This window comes from Rana temporaria, chromosome 2 (assembly GCF_905171775.1).
Source record: "Rana temporaria chromosome 2, aRanTem1.1, whole genome shotgun sequence".
NCBI classification, from domain to species: domain Eukaryota; kingdom Metazoa; phylum Chordata; class Amphibia; order Anura; family Ranidae; genus Rana; species Rana temporaria.
The window spans coordinates 85,726,286-85,748,808 of NC_053490.1; the positions used below are offsets into that span (position 1 = coordinate 85,726,286).

At 38.2% G+C, this 22,523-nt stretch overlaps 1 protein-coding gene across 1 annotated transcript in view; it reads left to right on the plus strand.

The window, feature by feature from the left end:
- CDX2 (caudal type homeobox 2) overlaps positions 1-12,018 on the plus strand; it is a 16,440-nt gene extending 4,422 nt beyond the window's left edge. Inside the window, exons 2-3 of the mRNA XM_040340476.1 lie at positions 6,114-6,262; positions 11,186-12,018. Coding sequence (XP_040196410.1) covers positions 6,114-6,262; positions 11,186-11,365 — 329 coding nt within the window. The 3' untranslated portion in view covers positions 11,366-12,018. The remainder of the gene's footprint in view (positions 1-6,113; positions 6,263-11,185) is intronic.
- Positions 12,019-22,523: the final 10,505 nt, after the last annotated feature.

The following is a 22,523-nucleotide window of genomic DNA, read 5'->3' on the forward strand; positions in this document are numbered from 1 at the left end:
TATTTATATTTAGGTATCTATATATATATATGAATCAATTACATAATATGGACTGGAAAGAAAGTTATACATTGTACAATGTATGTATATATATATATATATATATATATATATATATATATATATATATATATATATATATATTATACAGTACTGTGTGTGTGTGTGTGTGTATATATATATATATATATATATATATATATATATATATATATATATAGAGAGAGAGAGAGAGAGAGAGAGAGAGAGAGAGAGAGAGAGAGAGAGAGGATAATTGCTGTGATCCTCTTGATCTTAACAGGTCCAACATATTAGGAAGGTCAATTTCAGAGCTCCAATATTTATATATATTATGTAATATGGACTGTAGAGAGAAACTCTTCACACTTTTTTTAATTAGTAGTATTTTTTTATTATGAGTTTATGACTTTCCATAAAACAGAAATATACATTTTTGTTAATGTAAGTTTTATGTTGTCATTTGATTAAAAATCCCTTCATCTGAAAACCAGCTTAAGAAACTGAATGCAAAATACTGCCTTCATTTTTTTACATTTTAAATTTAACACTACATGTTTATAGTATAGATTTCAATATTATAACTGTACTTATATCTCTGGCCTCAGAGTAAAAAAGCAGAGAATGGTAACAATTCAATGCTCAATCCTGTGCAGGGAATTTGGGAAAAGCACAGGATTTTGCCTTGCACAAACTGGGAACACACATTTACATTAACATAGTGGGCTTTCTTTAGTCCTGTAGTAAATCATAAAGTATCATATCTACTGGTCGTGACGTCATAGTTAGAGCTCCACAGGTTGTAACAGTATTTTAATATGATTACTGAAAGCTGAGCCAGTAAATTCCCTTAGGGGGGTCTGAGACAGAGGAGCATTCATTATTGAGCCAAGAAAATCAGCCTTATTTCACTGTCATTTTTCCATACCATCCCATTTGAATATTGGGAGGTTATTCAAACTTGTGCCTGAGAAATAGCTGCTTATGTAAATGTGAATAGCCAGGGGATGAAAGCTGAGGCCGACATTGGAGGTAATTCAAACAGAATGTCTATGTTCTAAAGGCTCCTCTTTGATAAGCTCTGCTTGTAATCCATTGTCTGAGTTTGTGTCCTCCATTCATTAGCACTGCCCAGTTCCCTCTGATCCTGCTTGTCTCTCCACAGGGGGCCTTTGTAAAGCTTTGTTAAGATCTACCTGATCAGAGAGAGCCTAGCAGGCATTAAACACCTTCTAGATCAGATAAGCCGGGTACTAGAAGTTCCTGATAGCACCACATTTCTGACATGAATGCAACAGGGCAAAGAACAGCACAACAAGCCATACAGACCTGACACAGCAACACATAGCTTTGGGGTGACTTGTATTTTCATACAGCTGAACATAACAACACATTTCCAGAGCTGGCCTTATTACAACATACATAAGACAAACACACACAATCCCCCAAAAAACAAACAAAAAACAACTGCCAATATCTATAAAACTAAATAAATGTATACAATAATGCATTACTAAATATCAATGCATACAATTAACAACAATAGTGCATTAGTAAATGTGAATGCATACAAAAAACAGCACATAAAAATAAAAAGAGTAATACATATACAAAATAGTGCATTACTAAATTTGAATACATACAATAAACAACACATAATTACAAAGACTTATACATATATACAATAGTGCATTACTAAACAACACATAGGGGCAGATCCACAAAGAGAGTACGCCGGCGTATCTACTGAGATACGATATTTCCAACGATCCACGAACGTACGAGCGGCCGTCGCATTCTTTTACGTCGTCTCTAGTCGGCTTTTTTCGGCGTATAGTTAAAGCTGCTATTTGGTGGCGTACGCAATGTTAAGTATGGCCGTCGTTCCCGCGTATAATTTTAAAATTGTTATTTCATTTGCGTAAGTCGCCTGTGAATCGGGCTGGACGTAATTTACGTCCACGTCATTTAGCGCAATGCACGGCGGGAAATTTAGGGACGGCGCATGCGCAGTTCGTTCGGCGCGGGGACGCGCTTCATTTAAATGAAACACACCCCCTACTCGCCGATTTGAATTACGTGCCATTACGGCGCGAGAGATAGACTACGCCGCCGTAACTTACGGCGCAAATTCTTTATGGATTCGAACCACACAGAAGTAAGTTACGGCGGCGTATCGTATCTCAGATACGTTGCGCCGGGGCAGATCTTTGTGGATCTGCCCCATAGACTATATATATATATATATATATATATATATATATATATATATATATATATATATACATATATATACACATAATAGTGCATTACTAAATATGATTACATGCAATAAACAACACATAGACACATAGTTACAAAGACTAATATATATATATATATATATATATATATATATATATATATATATATATATATATACTCACACAATAGTGCATTACTAAATATGATTACATGCAATAAACAGCACATCATTGCAAAGACTAATACACATATACAACAGTGCATTACTAAATATGAATACATGCACTAAACAACAAATAGACTATACATATTTATAATAGTGCATTAACAAATATGAATACATGCAATAAACAACACATTGACTATACATATATACAATAGTGCATTACTAAATATGATTACATACAATGCACAACACACAGTTACATAGACTAATACACATATAGCGCTTCGTAAATAGCAATATATTCAATAAAAAACACATACTTAAAAAGTCTTATCACTATTTACAATAGTGCATTGCAAAATATCAATACATACAATAAACAACACATAATTAAAAAGACTAATAAATATATACCATAGTGCATTCGTAAATATCAATACACACACTAAACAGCCTATAATTAAAAAGACTAATAAATATATACGATAGTGCATTCATAAATATCAATACACACACACACACACACACACACACTAAACAACCCATAATTAAAAAGACTAATAAATATATACGATAGTGCATTCGTAAATATCAATACACACACTAAACAACCCATAATTAAAAAGACTAATTGATTTATTAACAAAATAATGCATGATGCAACTAGATAAACAAATGTTCCATTTGCTCACAAGACTGTTATTACATAGCTAAAACACCGTCACCATCAGCTACTAAAGTAATAAAAGATAAAAGACTCTTAAGTACATAAATGACAAAATATAAACAACAGCTCACAAACAATTGATAACTTGGATTATAACATAATATAGAAACTATAAATAGATACTTCTGGAAACATTATCCAATAGATTGCATACAACCTAATCAAATAATAACGAATGAACGAAATATACACAGTAAACAAATGACTCAACACAATGTGTATCAATAAAAAAGATACATTGTTATGTGCCGTGCAATAGAGATTTGTCTATGGAGAGAACCCATCTATCGTCCTATGTACATAGAAGACACATAGGATAACATCGAGCTACTTCTACAGGCACAACACAAAACTAATAGAAGAAGTGTGCATGGAGCCAACATATCCGAATTTAAAGATTAAGCAATTATTAATTTTTATTTATGTACAGATAAAAAAAATAAGTAAACAGAGTTTTTTTCCCCACATGATTGGATAATCTAGGGGAACATTTTCAGCTACTTTAGTAAATCAGCTTCAAAATTTCCATTTGGATGAGAAGGCAATCTTTGATCTGTATGTAAAAAAAAATCTATTTCAAATCTCTGCGATCAGTTTAATGTAATCGTAGTGCCCTGTTGCATTCTGGGTAAAAAGAAGGGTCTGCCATGCAGGTACAATCCCATTTATCAGCATGCCTGAGCGGTGCTGTAAATTGTGGTTTTCAGATGTCCTGGGTGCTAATTGTCCCTTTTACAGCACCCATCATATTAACGATGATTAGTTGGAATATGGGTGTCGTTTATATGGCTTTGTGGATTGCAGTTTTCTTTAAATAGAAACTGCAAGCGAGCAATTGCTGCATTTCACATAAATAATGTGTTATTGTAATGAAGTAAATTGAACACTACATTAATAGAAGGTGGAGTGTGGGGGAGCACTGCCTGCTGGAGCCACGTGCTGCTGGGCCTGGACAGGTGGAGTCCCTGGGATTACCATATCCCATACATTCATTCACCACTGAGAATTGGAAACACATACGTTATAGAACTATATTTATTATTATTATTATTATTATTATTATTATTATTATTATTATTATTATTATTATTATTATTATTGTTATTATTATTATTATTATTGTTGTTATTATTATTATTATTATTATTATTATTATTATTGTTGTTGTTGTTGTTGTTATTGTTGTTGTTATTATTATTATTATTATTATTATTATTATTATTATTATTATTATTATTGTTGTTACTATTAAATAGCTCAACAAAATATAACTAGAAATACATATGAATAACTACTTATTAAATTCTTCTTCTCCTTTTTTAAGTAATACATAATAATAATAATAATAATAATAATAATAATAATAATAATAATAATAATAATCATCATCATCATAACTACAGTTACTACTATTGCTTCATCATTAGTTATTATAAATTAACGTATTGCACCTGTAATAATAATGTAATAGTAAAATGGACAATAGTGAATCTTTTTACATTTTGCATTTTAATTTTAATACAATTCACAATACAAGAATGCTGTATACAACATTTTTATTATTTTTGTTGTTCTTATTATACAGGATTTATATAGCGCCAACAGTTTGTGCAGCACTTTACAACACGAGGGCAGACAGTACAGTTTTAATATAAGAGGAATCAGAAGGCCCTGCTCGCTAGAGCTTACAATCTAAAAGGGAGGGTCAAGTGATCCAAAAATTAATAAGGGGGGGATGAGCTAATGGACAAAATAAAAATAAAAATATGTGAGTTAGGTGGAGGCAGGATAGACTTCTCTGAAGAGATGATGATGATGATTATTATTATTATTATTATTATTATTATTATTATTATTATTATTCATTCTTATGTTTTTGTTCATCCTCTGATTCCTCTTGTATCGAATTGTATTTGTACTGTCTGCCCTAACAGCGCCGCACAAACTGTTGGCGCTATATAAATCCTGTATAATATTAATAATAATAATAAAGTAAATCTAAAATGAACATTTTTAAAATACATTTAAAAAGAATGAAAGAAGAATTTCGTCATTAGTCCACTTCGAATATCGAGCATATTATTTTTATATTTCCTTTAGTAATATTTAGCAAGTTCCAATTACTCACTACCTTATATTTATATATTTATACCTAGCCTGTGTCCATTTCAGATACCCAATCGGATTATGGGGATTGTATATATATATATATATATATATATATATATATATATATATATATATATATATATATATATATATATACATATATATATATATATATATATATATCTTATTAATTATTATTTATATTTTCAATAATTAGCATCGTTTTTGCCAGACTGGCAAAAACTATGCAAATTATTCAAAATATAAATAATATATATGTATATATATATATATATATGTATATATATATATATATATATATATATATATATATATATATATATATATATATATATATATATATATATATATATATATATATATTATTTATATTTTCAATAATTAGCATCGTTTTTGCCAGTCTCTGAGTTCGTTTTACACACCAGTCAGATTCTGTAGAATTTAACAATTCATTTAATAATTAGGAATTTCCCTTTTGATTACGATAATATTTTCACTCTATACCCAATCCGATTCTGGGGATTATCTTGAACGTTTTCGTTAAGAATGGTCATTTCTTTTATAATAAATACTTACCATAATCTGTTTCAGACTGTGTTTATTTCGGATACTCAATGAGGGCATTTCGAATTCCTGTTTGGGTATATTAATGGAAATAGGTTAGAATGGAAATGGCTCTTTTGGTAACAGTGGGATATTTGTTGGTGGCACTGCAGGATTGAGACAGGGTCATCAATATTCCTGGTTGGTGGTCCAATGATGTTGGCAGGGGTGGTAGCCCATGTGTCAGTCTGTGACAATCTAAATGAATGTTGTGCTCTTCTACAGGAGGGAAAACCCGGACAAAGGACAAGTATCGGGTGGTCTACACGGACCACCAGCGGTTGGAGCTGGAGAAGGAATTCCACTACAGTAGGTACATCACCATCAGGAGGAAGTCGGAGCTGGCAGCCAACCTGGGGCTCTCTGAACGACAGGTATGACAATGAGGGAAATTAATGTGGTCTTAATGCACCTGATAAGGGGCTCTGCAGCCACAACATTAACCATGACCTTCTCTTATGGAAAGGTGACATCAATCCACATTAATCAAGGGGGTCGTGTGTGGGATTGTAGCAGTTCTGCATACCAGCACACAAGGAAAAAGACCTAAAGTACAATCATTTTGTGAAATGTCACCTCATGGGCTGCTGCAGAACCTCTCCAATAGAAATATATTCAAAGATTTATATTAATACTTTCAGGAACCTGAATCATTTTCTAGAGACACAAATATTGCAGCAAAGTGTATCTGTTGCCAAAAACCAACAAGGATGTTGAAAAAAGAAAAAAAAGAATATATATATATATATATATATATATATATATATATATATATATATATATATATATATATATATATATATATATATATATATATATATATATATATATATATATATTTTCATTTTCTCTACTGTTAGAACATATAAATATAAAATAATTTATTTTCAATTTCTATAGAATCAGATAAATAAAAAAAAACAAGAACAAGATCCCCCCCCCCCCCCAAAAAAAAAGCGTTCCATTAACTGAAACACTTCTAGCTGTTACATTTCCAGGACTTAAAAAGAAATATGTGGAGAAAAGAGTGTGTGCTACTTTGTAATACTGATATTGCTTTTCTGAGTAATTTGGATTGCAGTTTTATCTCTGTGATGGGGCGGAATTGCCACAATAATTATTGTTATTTTCTTTTTTTCATTATTATCATTATTATTACTATTTTAGTGTTATGCCATTTTTTTTCAGCATTGTGTGCTATATAACAGAGCATGCAACAAATGCTCATTGGTAAAAGGGCAGAACATTAATTGATAGACAGGGTCACATATATACAATCTATTTAAAATTTTTTTTTTTTTTAGGACCCCCGGGGGATTTGGTGAAATATCTGTCTAAACAGGGGGAATCCGCACCACATTGGGTGATTAGGGTGTGCCCAGGCACACATATGGCCCACCCTGTGAGCACACCTATGTGTGCCCACCATTGCCAATTGACATGATAGCAGACTGGAGAAACCAGTGGTTTGAACGTGATGTTTGTTCACCTGAATACCACTTTTACAAGGGATCTTTTGCAGATGATGCTAACAATGTCACAAAAAAAATTAGGGCCATAGCCACCAACTGTATTACTCAGCCACACCCCCCGGGGAGCCACGTCATTGATTTGATTGACTACAGCGGGAGCCAATGGCTGTGCTGCTATCTATCTCCAATGAAGGGCCACTGCAAGCTGGGGGAAACCATTGTGGGATCATGTCCACAGAGTTTTGTGGTTTAGGTAAGTAAAACGGTGGGGTTGGGGGGGGGGGCAATGCGGGAGTGCAAGGTGTTTTTTCACCTTAAGACCCCTTTCACACTGGGGCGGTTTGCAGGTGCTATTGTGCTAAAAAATAGCGCCTGAAAACCGACATGAAACAGCGGCTGCAGTTTCTCCAGTGTGAAAGTCCTGCGCTAGCAGGACTGCTCCAAAAGTCCTGCTAGCCGCATTTTTGGAGCAGTGAAGGAGCGGTGTGTTTACCACTCCTCCACCTCTCCTTCTTATTGAAAGCAATGGAAAACCGCGTCTATACCGCCGGCAGTATTAACCATTATAAACCGCACCGATAGCAGCCAAATACGCCACAATTCCGACGGTAAAGTGCCGCTTAAAATAGCGGCGCTTTACCGCCACCACACCTCCCGCCCCAGTGTGGGATGCATTAAGGTGAAAAAACATGAAGCTTTACAACCCCTTTAAGCTTTGACAAAAAAAAAAAAAACTGGAAGCTGATTGGTTTCTATACAGAGTTTCATCAGTTTCAGATTCAGTAAATCAAGTCCATAATGTCAAGCTTTTTACATGTCTGTTTTATAATTAATTATTATAATCCAATTATATTATATAATAATATGCATTATCATTTCCTGTACAACAAACTATTTGATTTCAGTATTAGCTAGCACCATTGCAAGTGTATTATGTGAACAGTGTGAAGTTGTGTATCAGGATCACTAACTCATGCTAGGTCTCAAGTTTGTCTATGGAGTGAAATTAAGGAAGTAGAGACGTTTCACTTATCCAAGAGAATGTTTAGCTTTAAAAGAAGCTAAAGTTGTGTTCGCTTTAATCATCCAATCATGTGCCAGGAAAAAAGTATATGTGTGTGTGTGAAGCCATCCCCGCCAAGAGAAGCCAGTGATTATTGCTAGTGGCCGCTAGAGATAATTGCAAGGGAGCCACTAGAGATAATTGCAAGGGAATCTGACAGGCTGTATGTAACTAAGTTGATCGATCGATCAACTTGGTAAATTCAGCCTGCCCATTAAGGGTTAAAATTTTGGACTGTTCCTGTGGAACCGGCCAATATTCTAACCGTGTATGGCTGGTCTAAGGCCCTACTCTCGCCACTCTCGCTGTCAGCATACAATAGCTCAGCGGGAGTGATTCCCCCATCTACAAACTATGTGGATGAGGGAATTGAATCAATCCGCTGGTTGAACAAAGAAAAAAAAAGATTAATGTATGGGTTGCTTTATTTACACCAATGTGTAAAAACAAGAAGAGGAGAGAGGATTGGAACTTGAGGTCTGTCGGTGTTTGTAAATATATATTTATTTACTCCAAATTGTGAGGCATATATGTGAACCAGCCACATAGGAAATAACAGGATTTTTACTTGACATGCACTTTCATATAACAAAATGCAAGAGTTTTTTCTGAATCAAAATGGACAGGTGTGAATAAGCGACATTAAAGGCTTGGCTTTTTTTATTTAAATAACAATCATGTCATACTTACTTACCCTGATCCTCCTCTTCTTGGGTCCCCCGCTGGCACTCCTGGCCCCTCCCTCCTACCGAGTGTAGAAACTTGCTCTGGAAGCACCCGAGCAGGATTGCTCCCGGGCTGCTACTCTGTGTGCCTCCTCTCTATCCTCATTGGCTCACTGGCTGTGATTGACATCAGCAGGAGCCAATGGCACCCACTGCTGTCTCAGCCAATGAAGAGGGAGAGTCCCCGGAGAGCACATTGCTGGATCGCGATGGAGCTCAGGTAGGTATTAGGAGGACGGGGGGCTGCTGCACACAGTTTTTTTTTATCTTAATGCATATAATATTATGCAAGTGGGTGATCTATAGTGATATAAGTGAAAGGCTGGCTGCTATATCAAAGGTGACCTATATGGCCACTAGGGTGCAACATGCAGTCACCTCAAAATCCCTCAGCAATCATAGTGATGGTGATTTACAAGAGAAACAAACAAAAACCAAAAACGAAAACAAAAGACACTTGGATCAGAAACCATCAACTAAATATGAATTTTGGCTCTGAATAGGTTAATAAATAGTCTAAAATGTTGACAGTAAAGAGTCCATTAAATAGCAGATAAGATGTCAAACACCCGTGCATCTGTGCCACATTGCAGATTGTAAACGTGTCCAAAAGAAAAGAGTGACATATCCTCCACCAGACTTATAGATTGGCCTCTTACCGAATTCCCACGATCCCTTATCACAGGGGATCAGAAACAGCATATAATAGGTATATAATAGGTCCCAATCTCGCAGTTTCAGATATGCAGTCTGATGGATCTCGAAATTTCAGCAGTATCAATGCCCACCATGCAAAAAACTGTGACAGCTCCAGTGCATTCAATGTGTAGAAATGTATTTAAAAGATTAAAATTGCACTTACAGTTATGCAGTTTAAAATTTGCCTTGAATCTAATGTGCCGGTACACAAAATTCTCAGGCACCCGTCCACTGGGGGAACGTTAAGAGCTTCTTGAGTGACGACAACGCGCCGCTCGCCCTACGTCCGTTTCGTAAAAAACGTACTTCTTCCGGTAATTGCTCATTGCCCAGAGAACACCTAATAAACCTCTGGAAAAATCTGAGTTTTGCATGGAACCTTGGTAGACCAAAGCTGGCATAGGCACACACATCACAAAGATCATTTCAATATGCCATCTGCAACATTAGCCTGTGTTTCCAACAGTGGTCAGACCATTTCCAAAAAAAAGGCCAGAACAGCCCAGGTTTGGCAAATTTTAAGAGAGCAAAAGAATCCACAGACCTGGCCACTAAAGCTCGGTTCACAAATGAGCCGCATCCATCGCATAGAAGGGGTCCAGTGCGTGCTGGTTCACCGTTTCAGGTCCAATTTCAGCCCAATTTTTTTGGGCTGAATTCAGATCTGAAGTGGAACAAAAAAGGCGCAGTCACATTCTCCTGCTATGCGAATTGGATGTGGAGAAACCCTGATCCAATTCATACTAGCGTGAACCCAGCCTAAAAGATGGCTGTGCAAAGATGCACAATTGTATTGTATGCACTATTGTAGAGGTGACCCTTGCAAACATGGTGAGAGTATGCAAACTCCATGCAGATAGTTGGGATGATTTACTAGAAGCAGAGGATATTCATTCAACAACGTGAATGTAAGGCAGGCCATACATTATACAATGAAGGTAGAATCCCTCCTACAGCACTATTGTGTTCTGCAGGGAGTATGGGGAGCCCTCCCCAACAGCAGAATACAATAATCACTGCTGCCGGCAGTGATCGGGTGACAAAACCCCAACAGGCTGGTTGTACTGAAGTTGATTGGTGGATTGACTTCAGTACAACCAGCCTGCCCATAGACGGATTGAAATTCTTGTTGAACCGGCAAAATTTCAATCCGTATATGACTGGCTTTAGTAAAAAATAACCTGCATTCCCTTTGAGTTAGTTGTCATTACTTTTGGAATCAATAAAGACGTATAACTTGTACCATTGATAATTATATTGCTTGCATAATAAAAAGGTAAAAATATGGAGAAAGGTTAGTGTTTTGACCAAAGTATCTGACATATTGTTTACTTTCAGGTGAAGATCTGGTTCCAGAACAGAAGAGCTAAAGAACGAAAGATTACCAAGAAAAGAATCCAGCAGACTCAGACTGGACAAAATGGACAGGATACCCTGAGCCCAGCGTCCTCTATGGGTCACATGATGTCTCTGTCTGGCACCAGTGTGGGTCCAATGACAAATATCGTCACTCAGTGAAACTTTCACTTTCTTTGTTCTGACTGTGAAACAGAAGCTCTTCCTCTCCTGACTGGATTGAACCTTGGTAATGGGCACCAGATGGTGTGGCGTCCAGCTGGCCAAATGTAGGTGGAGCTTTGAAAGAGCCAGAGTGTGCTGGCAGCTCAGTGGAAGACAAAAGGAGACATGGGCATTTTTATGTGTGGACTAAAACCATATTTGCCCAGTGCCCACCTTTGTCAATGACTTTGTCAAGGACATAAATCGCCAGGACTTTAACGGATTGGGACAACAGATTCAAATTATAGACTTAATAATAACATTGTTGTTTTTTTTTTACGTGATATGGACACTTCTCAGGAACTAACCTTTACATTCATTTTACTCAAAGAGGTAAATGCTGGAGCTCATTACAACCCTATAATTCTAAGCACTGAATGGGGAAATTGTTTTTTAAAGTCTAGGGGGTACTTTGACTTTTCTGATACTTCTTATTGGGGTAGAGGGTGACCGCAAATGCTGTGATCAGAGATTTAATGATACTTGTTGTTTTTGTGTTTTGTACAATGTCCCTGCTAATTATTAGCTTGAGTTTAATTTGGCAACGTTTTGTATTTTAAATTATTTGAACTTTCGCGGGAGATGAGGAAATAAACCATTTTTTCTTTAAACATTTCTTGCTCCAATAATTAAAAATCAAGTGACATAAAGTGAAGTTCCACCCTAAAAATGAACTTTCTATTATTTTTTTACTCACTTCCATCTGGCTGTTACTAGGCAGTATTCGGAATCTGCCTAGTTCCTGGTTCTAGGTGGTTCAACTTCCTGTCCTAAGACCCTATTGCTTCCTGGGAAATGATGACACTCATTTCCCAGGCGTCTCTGGGCATTACTGTGCCTAAAAATTGCCCAGCATGCACCTCTCCCTGAAGAAAAAGGAACTGGGCTTCACATGCCCACACATATGATGGATACGGCCACAACATGAGCTGGAGGATATAAGGCAAGTGTTTGCAATGATTTCTGGAACGATTGGGGAGCTATTGAAATGTTTTAGGGACTATTTAATGTGAATAATTTTAGCTTGAAAAAAAAAATGATGCCCGTAACCCCGCTTTAAGCCCCTTCTGTTTTTTGGTGTTGAACAAGAGCTGGCCAGCCAGGCATGATGCTACTTGTGATTCTGCAACAATTTGGAAATTCACCAGTGAGTAATGGGGATGATTTACTAAAAGAGTTAAATATCTTCACTGAATACATTGTATCTGTGTTACCTTTAAATACTCATTTATGTGCAGAACAAATAAATAAACAGGAATTTGCTTTTTACATGATTGGATAGTTAAGGCAAATCTTCACTTGATTTACTGCGTTGATAAATCAACCTCAATATATTCATGTTCTTTTTCTAGACCCCCAGAAAGGGGTTCATATATTCTAGACCCCATAAATAGGTTTATTGTTTGTTTTTGATAAATTCTCTTACACAGGTGTGTTTTTGTGCTTTCCCACAAAGGACTGGTTCACATCAGAACATTAAACTGGAAGTAGAAGAAAAATGCTGGAGGATAGTAACACTGATATGTAAAAAAAGGATAGAAAAAAGGTGATAACAATATTTTCTAAAACAAATCCTCTCTACTGTTCTATTGTATTCTGAAAGCGGAAACTTGTCTGCTGTCAGAATACAATAACCAGTGTTGCAGGCCTGCAGCCGCTGATCGAATGAAAATCTTCCAACATTCCTGTTCGGGAATGGCCATAAATTGATTGATAGATTGAATATGGGCCTGGCTTTGTCTAACCCGGCTGAATTTTGATCCATCTATGGCCAGCTTAAGCATACACTAGGTGACCTCTTGTCTGATACAATAAAACTGTGTGATTTTAGTTAAAATCCTTACATCAGAGGTTTGCAGATGCTACAGTTGTACCCAGACTCAAATTGAGGGCCAAAAGTGCAACCTCAGCTGCCCCACTATAGAAGATCTTGGACCTAAAGTTACTCATGGTGGTGTTTGTAGAAACATTCTGTAGCATAGGATGGACATGAGGGCTACATGTGTATCATGACATCCACTGGCGTGTAGCCCAGTCATTCTCAACCAGGATACTGTGGAACCCTAGGTTTCCTCCAGAGGTTGCTAGGGACTCCTTGGACTGTGACTGATTGCCCCCCCATCTGATGGTGCCTCCACAATTCTGGGTCCAGTGCCACTTGGCAGAGCCTCCAGCAGAACAACAACAAACTTTTTATGTGATGTGGCATGCAGAGCACCACTGTGAAGCCTCGTACACATGACCGAGTTTCTCCGCAAAAACCAGCAAAAAACGTGCTGGGTTTTTTTTTTTTGCTGAGGAAACCGGTCGTGTGTACATTTTTCGACAAAGAAACTGTCGAGGATCCCTTCAAGCCAAAAAGAGTGCATGTCTTCTTTTTCCTCAACGGGAATGGAGAAACTTGCCTTGTCGAGTTCCTCGACAGCCTAACAAGGAACTCGACGAGGAAAATGATGTGTTTCGCCCGTCGAGTTCCTCGGTCGTGTGTACGAGGCTTAAGGGATACATTCCACTGACTGCTGATGTAATATGCATTCTTCCCTCCAATTCACATGGAATACATTTTAGCAGGTGTTCCCTAAGACCTGAATACTATTTTAAGGGTTCCTTTGGGGCAAGATGGTTGAGAAAGACTGGTGTAGACTGTGCAGTACAGGCCCGACATTTCAATCTTTTTACGCTAGAGGAATCTTTGAAATTATTTTCTGGTCTTTGGGAATCCAAAATAAAACAAATTCATTGGTCCTAATGACTTCACCCTTAATTATTACAAACTCCCACCTTCCTCATTTAGCATCACATCCCATCAAAGCTCTAAATTCCCTAACCTCACTTACCCATTGCTCCTGGGACTCTTTGAGAGCTCACATAACAGTCATTGCTAAAGAAGGGAAAGGCCCCTCCTCCTGTGCAAGTTATTGCCCCATTTCCCTCTTGAATATTGACCTCAAACTTCTAACTAGGATTTTAGCCAACTGACTAGATACGGATCAGGTAGACTTTCTTCCTGCTCAGGAAGCGCAAGATAATGTGATCAAAGTCTGTAATTTTATCCATGCTGCTTCCTCTACCAAGGTTTTTTTTTAATCCACCGATGTCGAAAGGGCAGTTGACAGGGCCAACTGCCAATTTATGTCTGCGGTCTTAAAATATATTGGCCTTTGAGCAAGTTTATAAAAGTGGTTTCTGCTATTTCTTCCATCCCTTCAGCATCTGTCTGGATATTTTCTCTGACCCATCCACTATTAGAAATGGAACCTGATAGGGATGCCCCTTATCTCTTCTACTCTTCATACTATCTTTGGATCTTTTTTATGTAGGGTGGGCGCCAACCTAAATATAAGTGGGCTGCAGGTGGGGGGAGGCTATTATAAAATCTCTGCTTATGCAGATGACCTTCTCTCTTCCCATACAACTCCACGTTTCCTGGCCTAATCTCCTAAAATAGTAGATTAGACCAGCTAGAAAACAGCGATAATAAATTAGAATCACTTGCAGAATTGAGCGATAGCGATTTGTGGGGAAATTCGTCATTAAACAATAAAAGTAATGACAGCGACAATTCTGCAACTGAGCAAATTTCAGTGTTTTTGATTTGATTACATTATTGAATAATTTTTATTAGAATTACATTATTATTTGTTATAATTATTTATAGTTATTTATTATATTATAATTTATGATTTTGTTTTTCAAACTTTATCATAGCTGGGATGTCAACTAGACTCTGTTGGACAGATTTAACCTCCCTGGCGGTATGATTATTTCAGAAAAAAGGTGCTGAAAGCGGTACCATTATTTGCAAGGAATTTTGGCGTTTTATACTGTAGGCCTGTAATTCTTAGGAATAACTCATTTAAATCTGACCAAACAAGAGTCTAGTAGGCATCCCGGGTGTGATTTTTTTTTAAAACAAAATTATAAATTATAATATAATAAATAATTATAAATAATTATAACAAGTAATAATATAATTATAATAAAAATTATTCAATAATGTAATCAACTCAAAATCACTGAAATGTGCTCAGTTGCAGAATTGTCGCTGTCATTACTTTTATTTTATTATGACGAATTTCCCCACAAATCGCTATCGCACAATTCTGCAAGTGATTATAATTTATTATCGCTGTTTGCTAGCTGCTCTAAAACCATTTTTGACATAAAGGGACACTTTTGGTTTCTATGGACAATCTACAGTTTGCAGGCAGAAAGAACAGTTTTTATTATGTAAAAGTACATGTAGGACACTGGGCAGACCACTAGGGACAAGGGGGGTGTGTTTTTTACATACCGTACTGTAATCTATAAGATTACAGTATACTGTATGTAAGGTGTTAATTTACTTTTTTAAATTTGGTGCCGTTCTCCGCCCCTGTGCGTCGTAACGTCGCAGGGAACGGAGATCGGCGGCACACAGAGGCACTGTGTGAGTCAAGCGGTGGCATCACTGGATCCAGGGACAAGGTAAGTAAACCAAGCCTGTGGATTCTGCGAGGCGAGCCCGAGTCTGACTCGGGGTTACCGATCGCAGCACAAAAATGTAACCCCGAGTCAGACTCGGGAATACCGCCAGGGGGGTTAAGTGAGTTATTCCTAAGAATTACAGGCCTACAATGTAAAACGCCAAATTTCCATGTAAAATAATGGTACCGCTTTCAGCACCAAAAATCTGACATAATCATACCGCCAGGGAGGTTAAAAAGGGGCTTAAAACGCCCATGATATGGCGCATCCAAAACGCTTTTCAGGAGCTTCGGAATCAGTGCCCCCTCATTCCAATGAGCAGGGGCCGCTTGGGAGCAGTGTATACACTCGGGCGTTCACACTGGGGTGGCTTGAGAGGCAGTATTCATGCGCTTTACAGGTGTTATTTTTGGAGCTAAAATGCCTGAAAACGGCCTCAGTGGTAAAGGAGCCTACGGAATAGTATCTCCTACAGAATTAGATATAACTCCTTATTGAATGAGGCCTGTGTATGGATTATTTGTGGATTGTCAGGTCTGGGTATCACAGCACCCTCTACAGGTTTACCAGTATCTGACAAGTATTTTGACCTTTCCTATCTGCTACATAGTTCAGCAGGGCTGACCACACCTGTCTCACTGTTTTTCAGCAACTCACTATCTGCATAGAAATATTGCTCTATGTTTGCAGGCAGGAATTAGTGATATTTCATCACCCAGGTTAGTTCTATGTCCATGTTTTTCTGGTCCCAGACGATCTATGTTGAGACATACTAGAAATGAGCCAGTGTGACATAAGACAGATACCCCCACCAAATATTTTCTCAGGAAACATTTAACAATAAGCTAATCATTATAGTTCATGAGACATGGCTAACACTGCAGGTGTCTTCACAGCTCAGAGCAAGCATGTACTAATAAAAGGGTATGTGCGTTTTAGTCAGGTAAGCTGAACTTTTTGCTGAGTATTTTACTACTATTTGGTAAATAGCCTTATTTTCTTAAAGTGTCTTTAGCAGCCCAAACTGGGATAACATCAACTTTATATTTGTTATTTGCCCCAATTCACATCGCATAAGACCCCTTTCACACTGAGGCAGTTTTCAGGCGTTTTAGCCCTAAAAATAGTGCCTGAAAATTGCCTCTTACGTCTTCCCCAGTGTGAAAGCCCGAGTGAGGGTTGAGACCAGGCCTGTCGCAACAAGACAGGCAAAACAAGCAATTGCTTGGGGCCCTGAGCTGGCCTGGGGCCCCAGCAGGGCGGGCCACAGTGTCCACAGTGTCCAGCAGGTTGAAGAGGCACAGCAGGAAGGATTTTTAGCAGAATCATCTGTCTTTAACCTCCCTGGCGGTATGATTCTTTCAGAAAAAAGGTGCTGAAAGCGGTACCATTATTTGCAAGGAAATTTGGCGTTTTATACTGTAGGCCTGCAATTCTTAGGAATAACTCACTTAAATCTGACCAAACAAGAGTCTAGTAGGCATCCCGGGTATGAATTTTTTTTTAAAAACAAAATTATAAATTATAATATAATAAATAATTATAAATAATTATAACAAATAATAAAATTATAATAAAAATTATTCAATAATGTAATCAAATCAAAATCACTGAAATTTGCTCAGTTGCAGAATTGTCGCTGTCATTACTTTTATAATTTTATGACGAATTTCCCCACAAATCGCTATCGCTCAATTCTGCAAGTGATTATAATTTATTATCGCTGTTTTCTAGCTGCTCTAAAACCATTTTTGACATAAAGGGACACTTTTGGTTGCTATGGACAATCTACAGTTTGCAGGGAGAAAGAAACGTTTTTATTATATAAAATGACATGCAGGACACTGGGCAGACCACTAGGGACAAGGGGGGTGTGTATTTTCTACATACAGTACTGTAATCTATAAGATTACAGTATACTGTATGTAATGTGTTTGTTTACCTTTTTGAATTTGGCGCCGTTCTCCGCTCCCGTGCGCCGTAACGTCGCAGGGGACGGAGATCGGCGGCACACAGAGGCACTGTGTGAATCGCTCACACAGCGCGGTGGCATTGCTGGATCCAGGGACAAGGTAAGTAAACACTGCCTGTGGATCCAGCGAGGCGAGCCAGAGTCTGACTCGGGGTTACCGATAGTAGACAAAAAATCTCACCCCGAGTCAGACTCGGGAACACCGCTCAGGAGGTTAAGTAATGGGGATACTGTGGATACACACGAATTACACAAAACTAAAAAACAAAACTTCAGCTTCGCCCTTGCCGCCGCGTCCTATAAGCTGCAGCATTTCTCTTTTAGCACGGACTGACAGGAAGTGCACACACTGAGTGCTCTATGCTCACTTCCTTTCAGTCCGGCTGGCCAGGAACAACAAACTGAATCTCCTGCCGGCTGCCGCGCGGTACACGGTAGGGAGGGGGGGTTAAAAAGAACACGGGGGGGAGGCAGTCATCAAGACCTATTTAGCAGTAAAAATATGGTAGCTGACCATAATAACTCTACCTGGATATTATGTTACATCATGAACAAAACAATTAATTACCATAGCTTTCTTTCCATTTTCTTTCTTTACCATCCCATTTCCATCTTATTGCTTCTTTTTGAATCAGGTAATATTTATTAAAGCTACTCTACAGTAGAGTCTTTTCTCTGCTTTGTAAATTTTTGCAAAAAGCTTTAATAAATATTACCTGATTCAAAAAAGAAGCAATAAGACCCCTTTCACACTGGAGCATATTGCAGGCGCTATAGCGTTAAAAATAGTGCCTGCAAACCGCCCTTAAGAAGCTGTGGGGGGGGGGGAGGGGTGTGGGGGCCTCCATGTCCATTTTGCTTGGGGCCCCCAAATTCCTTCAAACGGCCCTGGTTGAGACAAACAATTTACCACTAACAGGGGTGCATACAATGGTCAGGGGTGCATCAAAATGGTTTGCTTTAACTGCTTAAAAAGATTTAGCTGGAACTTGGCTTCAATTTGTTTGTGTATTTAAATCTGCCGGTACATCTAAAACTCCTCTCCCCAGAGACTGACAGCGCTGCTGTCCAAAGACCGCTCCTAATGATGTCATGCTGATGAAACGCATTGGACGGAGCTTCCTTGCACCATCCGCATCACTTTCGGCTTGCTCATTTCAGGTCCGTGGAGCACAGGAGTGTTCTGGACATATTGTAATGCGTTGTTAATGCATATTTTGTGTGTTTCTAAAAGATTTTATATTGTTAATAATAAATTATAATACACTATTTGGAGTATCCCTTTTGGTCTGTTTCATGCTATTACATGTTGATTCCTGGAAAAGTGTCCTAATAGACCCGCTTAGCAACATAAGAAGTCAGGATTGGATGGTGAGTGGTGTGTTTAAGGAGGGGGGGGGCACATAAACAGACACTGGAGTGGCAATTGAACTTTGGTTTTAGCAATAAGCACCAAGACACTTTTCTGGCACATTATAAGCACCTTAATGGACTTTTATGTTGCACACATATTACTGTATGAATTTTATATATTCACTAAGCACTTTAAATATATGAGTTGCACATGTACTGTAAAGAGTAGTTTTCATCTGTATTTGCAATGCATTGTATTGTATTTCTGATAGACACAGTGTAGTAATATTGTTTTTGTAGACATAAAAGCAGAAGTTCACCCTAACACTAAAAACTCTAATGCCCTGTACACACGATCGGTTCATCCGATGAAAATGGTCTGATGGATTTTTTCATCAGATATCCGATGAAGCTGACTTTCATCAGTCTTGCCTACACACCATCAGTTAAAAAACCAATCGTGCCAGAACGCGGTGACGTAAAACACAACGACGTGCTGAGAAAAATGAAGTTCAATGCTTTCGAGCATGCGTCGACTTGATTCTGAGCATGCGTTGATTTTAACCGATGGAAGTACCCACAGACGATGTTTTTTTTCTATCGGTTTTTTAACCATCAGATAATTTTAAAACAAGTTCTAGGTTTTTTCACCGATTGGAAAAAAAACGATTGGGCCCACACACGATCCATCAGACGAACCGATTGTGTGTACGCGGCATAAATCTACTTGCATTCACAATCTAAGACTACCCTATCTAGCCCTGTAAAGAAGAAATCGATATACATACATTTCTCCGGTCCCACGCTGAGCTGTCAGCTGCGACTTCGCTGTGGAGGTGGGTGCAGAGGACACAGCCGACATAGTAAGTCTATGTGTGACGTCACTCCCCATTCATTTTCCAGACGTTGTCGGCTGTGTCCTCTGCTATTTTTATCATGACTGCGATACTGCGGCGGACAGAACGGACACTTTTGACACTATTTTGGGACCATTGACATTAATACAGCGATCAGTGCTATAAATATGCATTGATTACTGTGTAAATGTGACTAGCAGGGAAGGAGTTAACACTAGGGGGCAATCAAGGGGTTAAATGTGTGTCCTAGGGAGTGATTCTAACTGTAGTGGGAGGGGGCTCACAAGGGGAGGAGACCGATCGGTGTTCCTCTGTACTGGGCACACAGCATCGGCCGCCTCTCCTCTGACAGGGCGTGGATCTGTGTTTGTAGTCTCAACCACGATTCCAGTATAATCACCTTTATAGGAGGCTATATATGTGCGTCAGGCATTTCCCACCCCCAAATACACTATCTGCATGGAGGTTGCATGTTCTCCTTGTGTTTGTTTGAGTTTCCACCAGCCATTCCAGTTTCCTTCCTCAACTCTAATTGTTCACCTAGTGCACATTTGTAATACTGTCAGTATGATAATGACATTGCATGTAAGCTCTTTTGGGGCAGACACCGACATGACTGGCTCATCGAAAAGAAGTGCCATAGCAATAAAAAATATTATTTAAGGTACCTTCGTCCCATCAATATGTATAGATAGGAAAAAAGAGGCTATGTTTGGACTTTTATGGTACCGTATATCATCTGATACTAAACAGTCAAATGTAAAATATTTAGAAAATTGTATTACAAGGATATACAGGGTGACATATACAGAATAAAACAAAAAGTGACAATCGAGACAAGATTCAAAAGTTGCACCAAAACGTGACAACTTGAACGTAGATACCATCTATGTATTGCTCTACATGTTTCGCAGATTTACATTAGCGGCTTCTTCAGGTGCTATAGTTAAAAAGATGATTATCACAGAACTATGAGGAAACAGAAAAAAATACATGTTATTCACATAATACACAACGCCTTATACCTTGTGAATACAATTAGTAAAATTTTCTACACATTTTCTATATAAATATAAGGCATCTCGCCCCTGACTACCGAGTGCGTGCCCGGCAGGTGCGATTGCCACCAGGCACCCGCGATCGCTCGTTACAGAGCGAGGACCGGGAGCTGTGTGTGTAAACACACAGCTCCTGGTCCTGTCAGGGGAGAAATGCTGATCTTCTGTTCATTCAATGTATGAACAGCGATCGGTCATTTTCCCTAGTCAGTCCCACCCCCTCCTTCAGTTAGAACACACACAGGGAACATACTTAACCCCTTCCCCGCCCCCTAGTGTTAACCCCTTCCCTGCCAGTGGCATTTTTATAGTAATCAATGCATTTTTATAGCACTGATCACTATAAAAATGCCAATGGTCACAAAAATGTGTCAAAAGTCTTCGAAGTGTCCACCATATTGTCGCAGTACCGATAAAAATTGCTGATCGCCTCCATTACTAGTAAAAAAATAATATTAATAAAAATGCCATAAAACTATCCCCTATTTTGTAGACGCTATACTTTTGCGCAAACCAATCAATTAACGCTTATTGTGATTTTTTTTACAAAAAATAGGTAGAAGAATACGCATCGGCCTAAACTGAGGAAAAAAATCGATTTTTTATATATTTTCGGGGATATTTATTACAGCAAAAATTAAAAAATATTCTTTTTTTTTCAAAATTGTCGCTCTATTTTTGTTTATAGCGCAAAAAAAAAAAAAAACGCAGAGGTGATCAAATACCACTAAAAGAAAGCTCTATTTGTGGGAAAAAAAGGACGCCAATTTTGTTTGGGAGCCACGTAGCACGACCGCGCAATTGTCAGTTAAAGCAACGCAGTGCCGAATCGCAAAAAGGGGCCCGGTCATTGAGCAGCAATATGGTCTGGGGCTGAAGTGGTTAATAAGGAGGATGTCTGTTGCCTCAACAGCATTCTTGTTTTTCCTTCCGGTACCCCTCTCCCTCAGCACTGGGGTGACATTAGCAGACTGATGGGGAGAAACTGAACTGAGGGAGAAGAGAAACATTGGGATACTAGTCAATACCAGTGTGCAAAAGTGTATTTGCTTTGGAAGAATAAATCACCTCTAACGTTGGATGTCCTATACGTGGATAATGCTGAATTATGTAAAGCTATTAGAATAGTTTTTTATATTTTAGAAAGGGGTGCCTCGAGACTGTCCATAATTTTAAAGGGTGCCTTGACTGGAAAAAGGTTTAGAAACACTGCATTAGACTGCCTGATCTGATGTCATACAACCAAATCTCAGGCCTCGTACACACGACCGACTTGCTGTTTTTTTTTTTGCCGAGGAAACCGGTCGTGTGTACACTTTTCAATGAGGAAACCAGTGGCGGTGCGTCCATAGGGACGCAGGAGCGCCGCCCCCTCTGGCTCGCTTACAGCCAGTAAAATATACAGATTC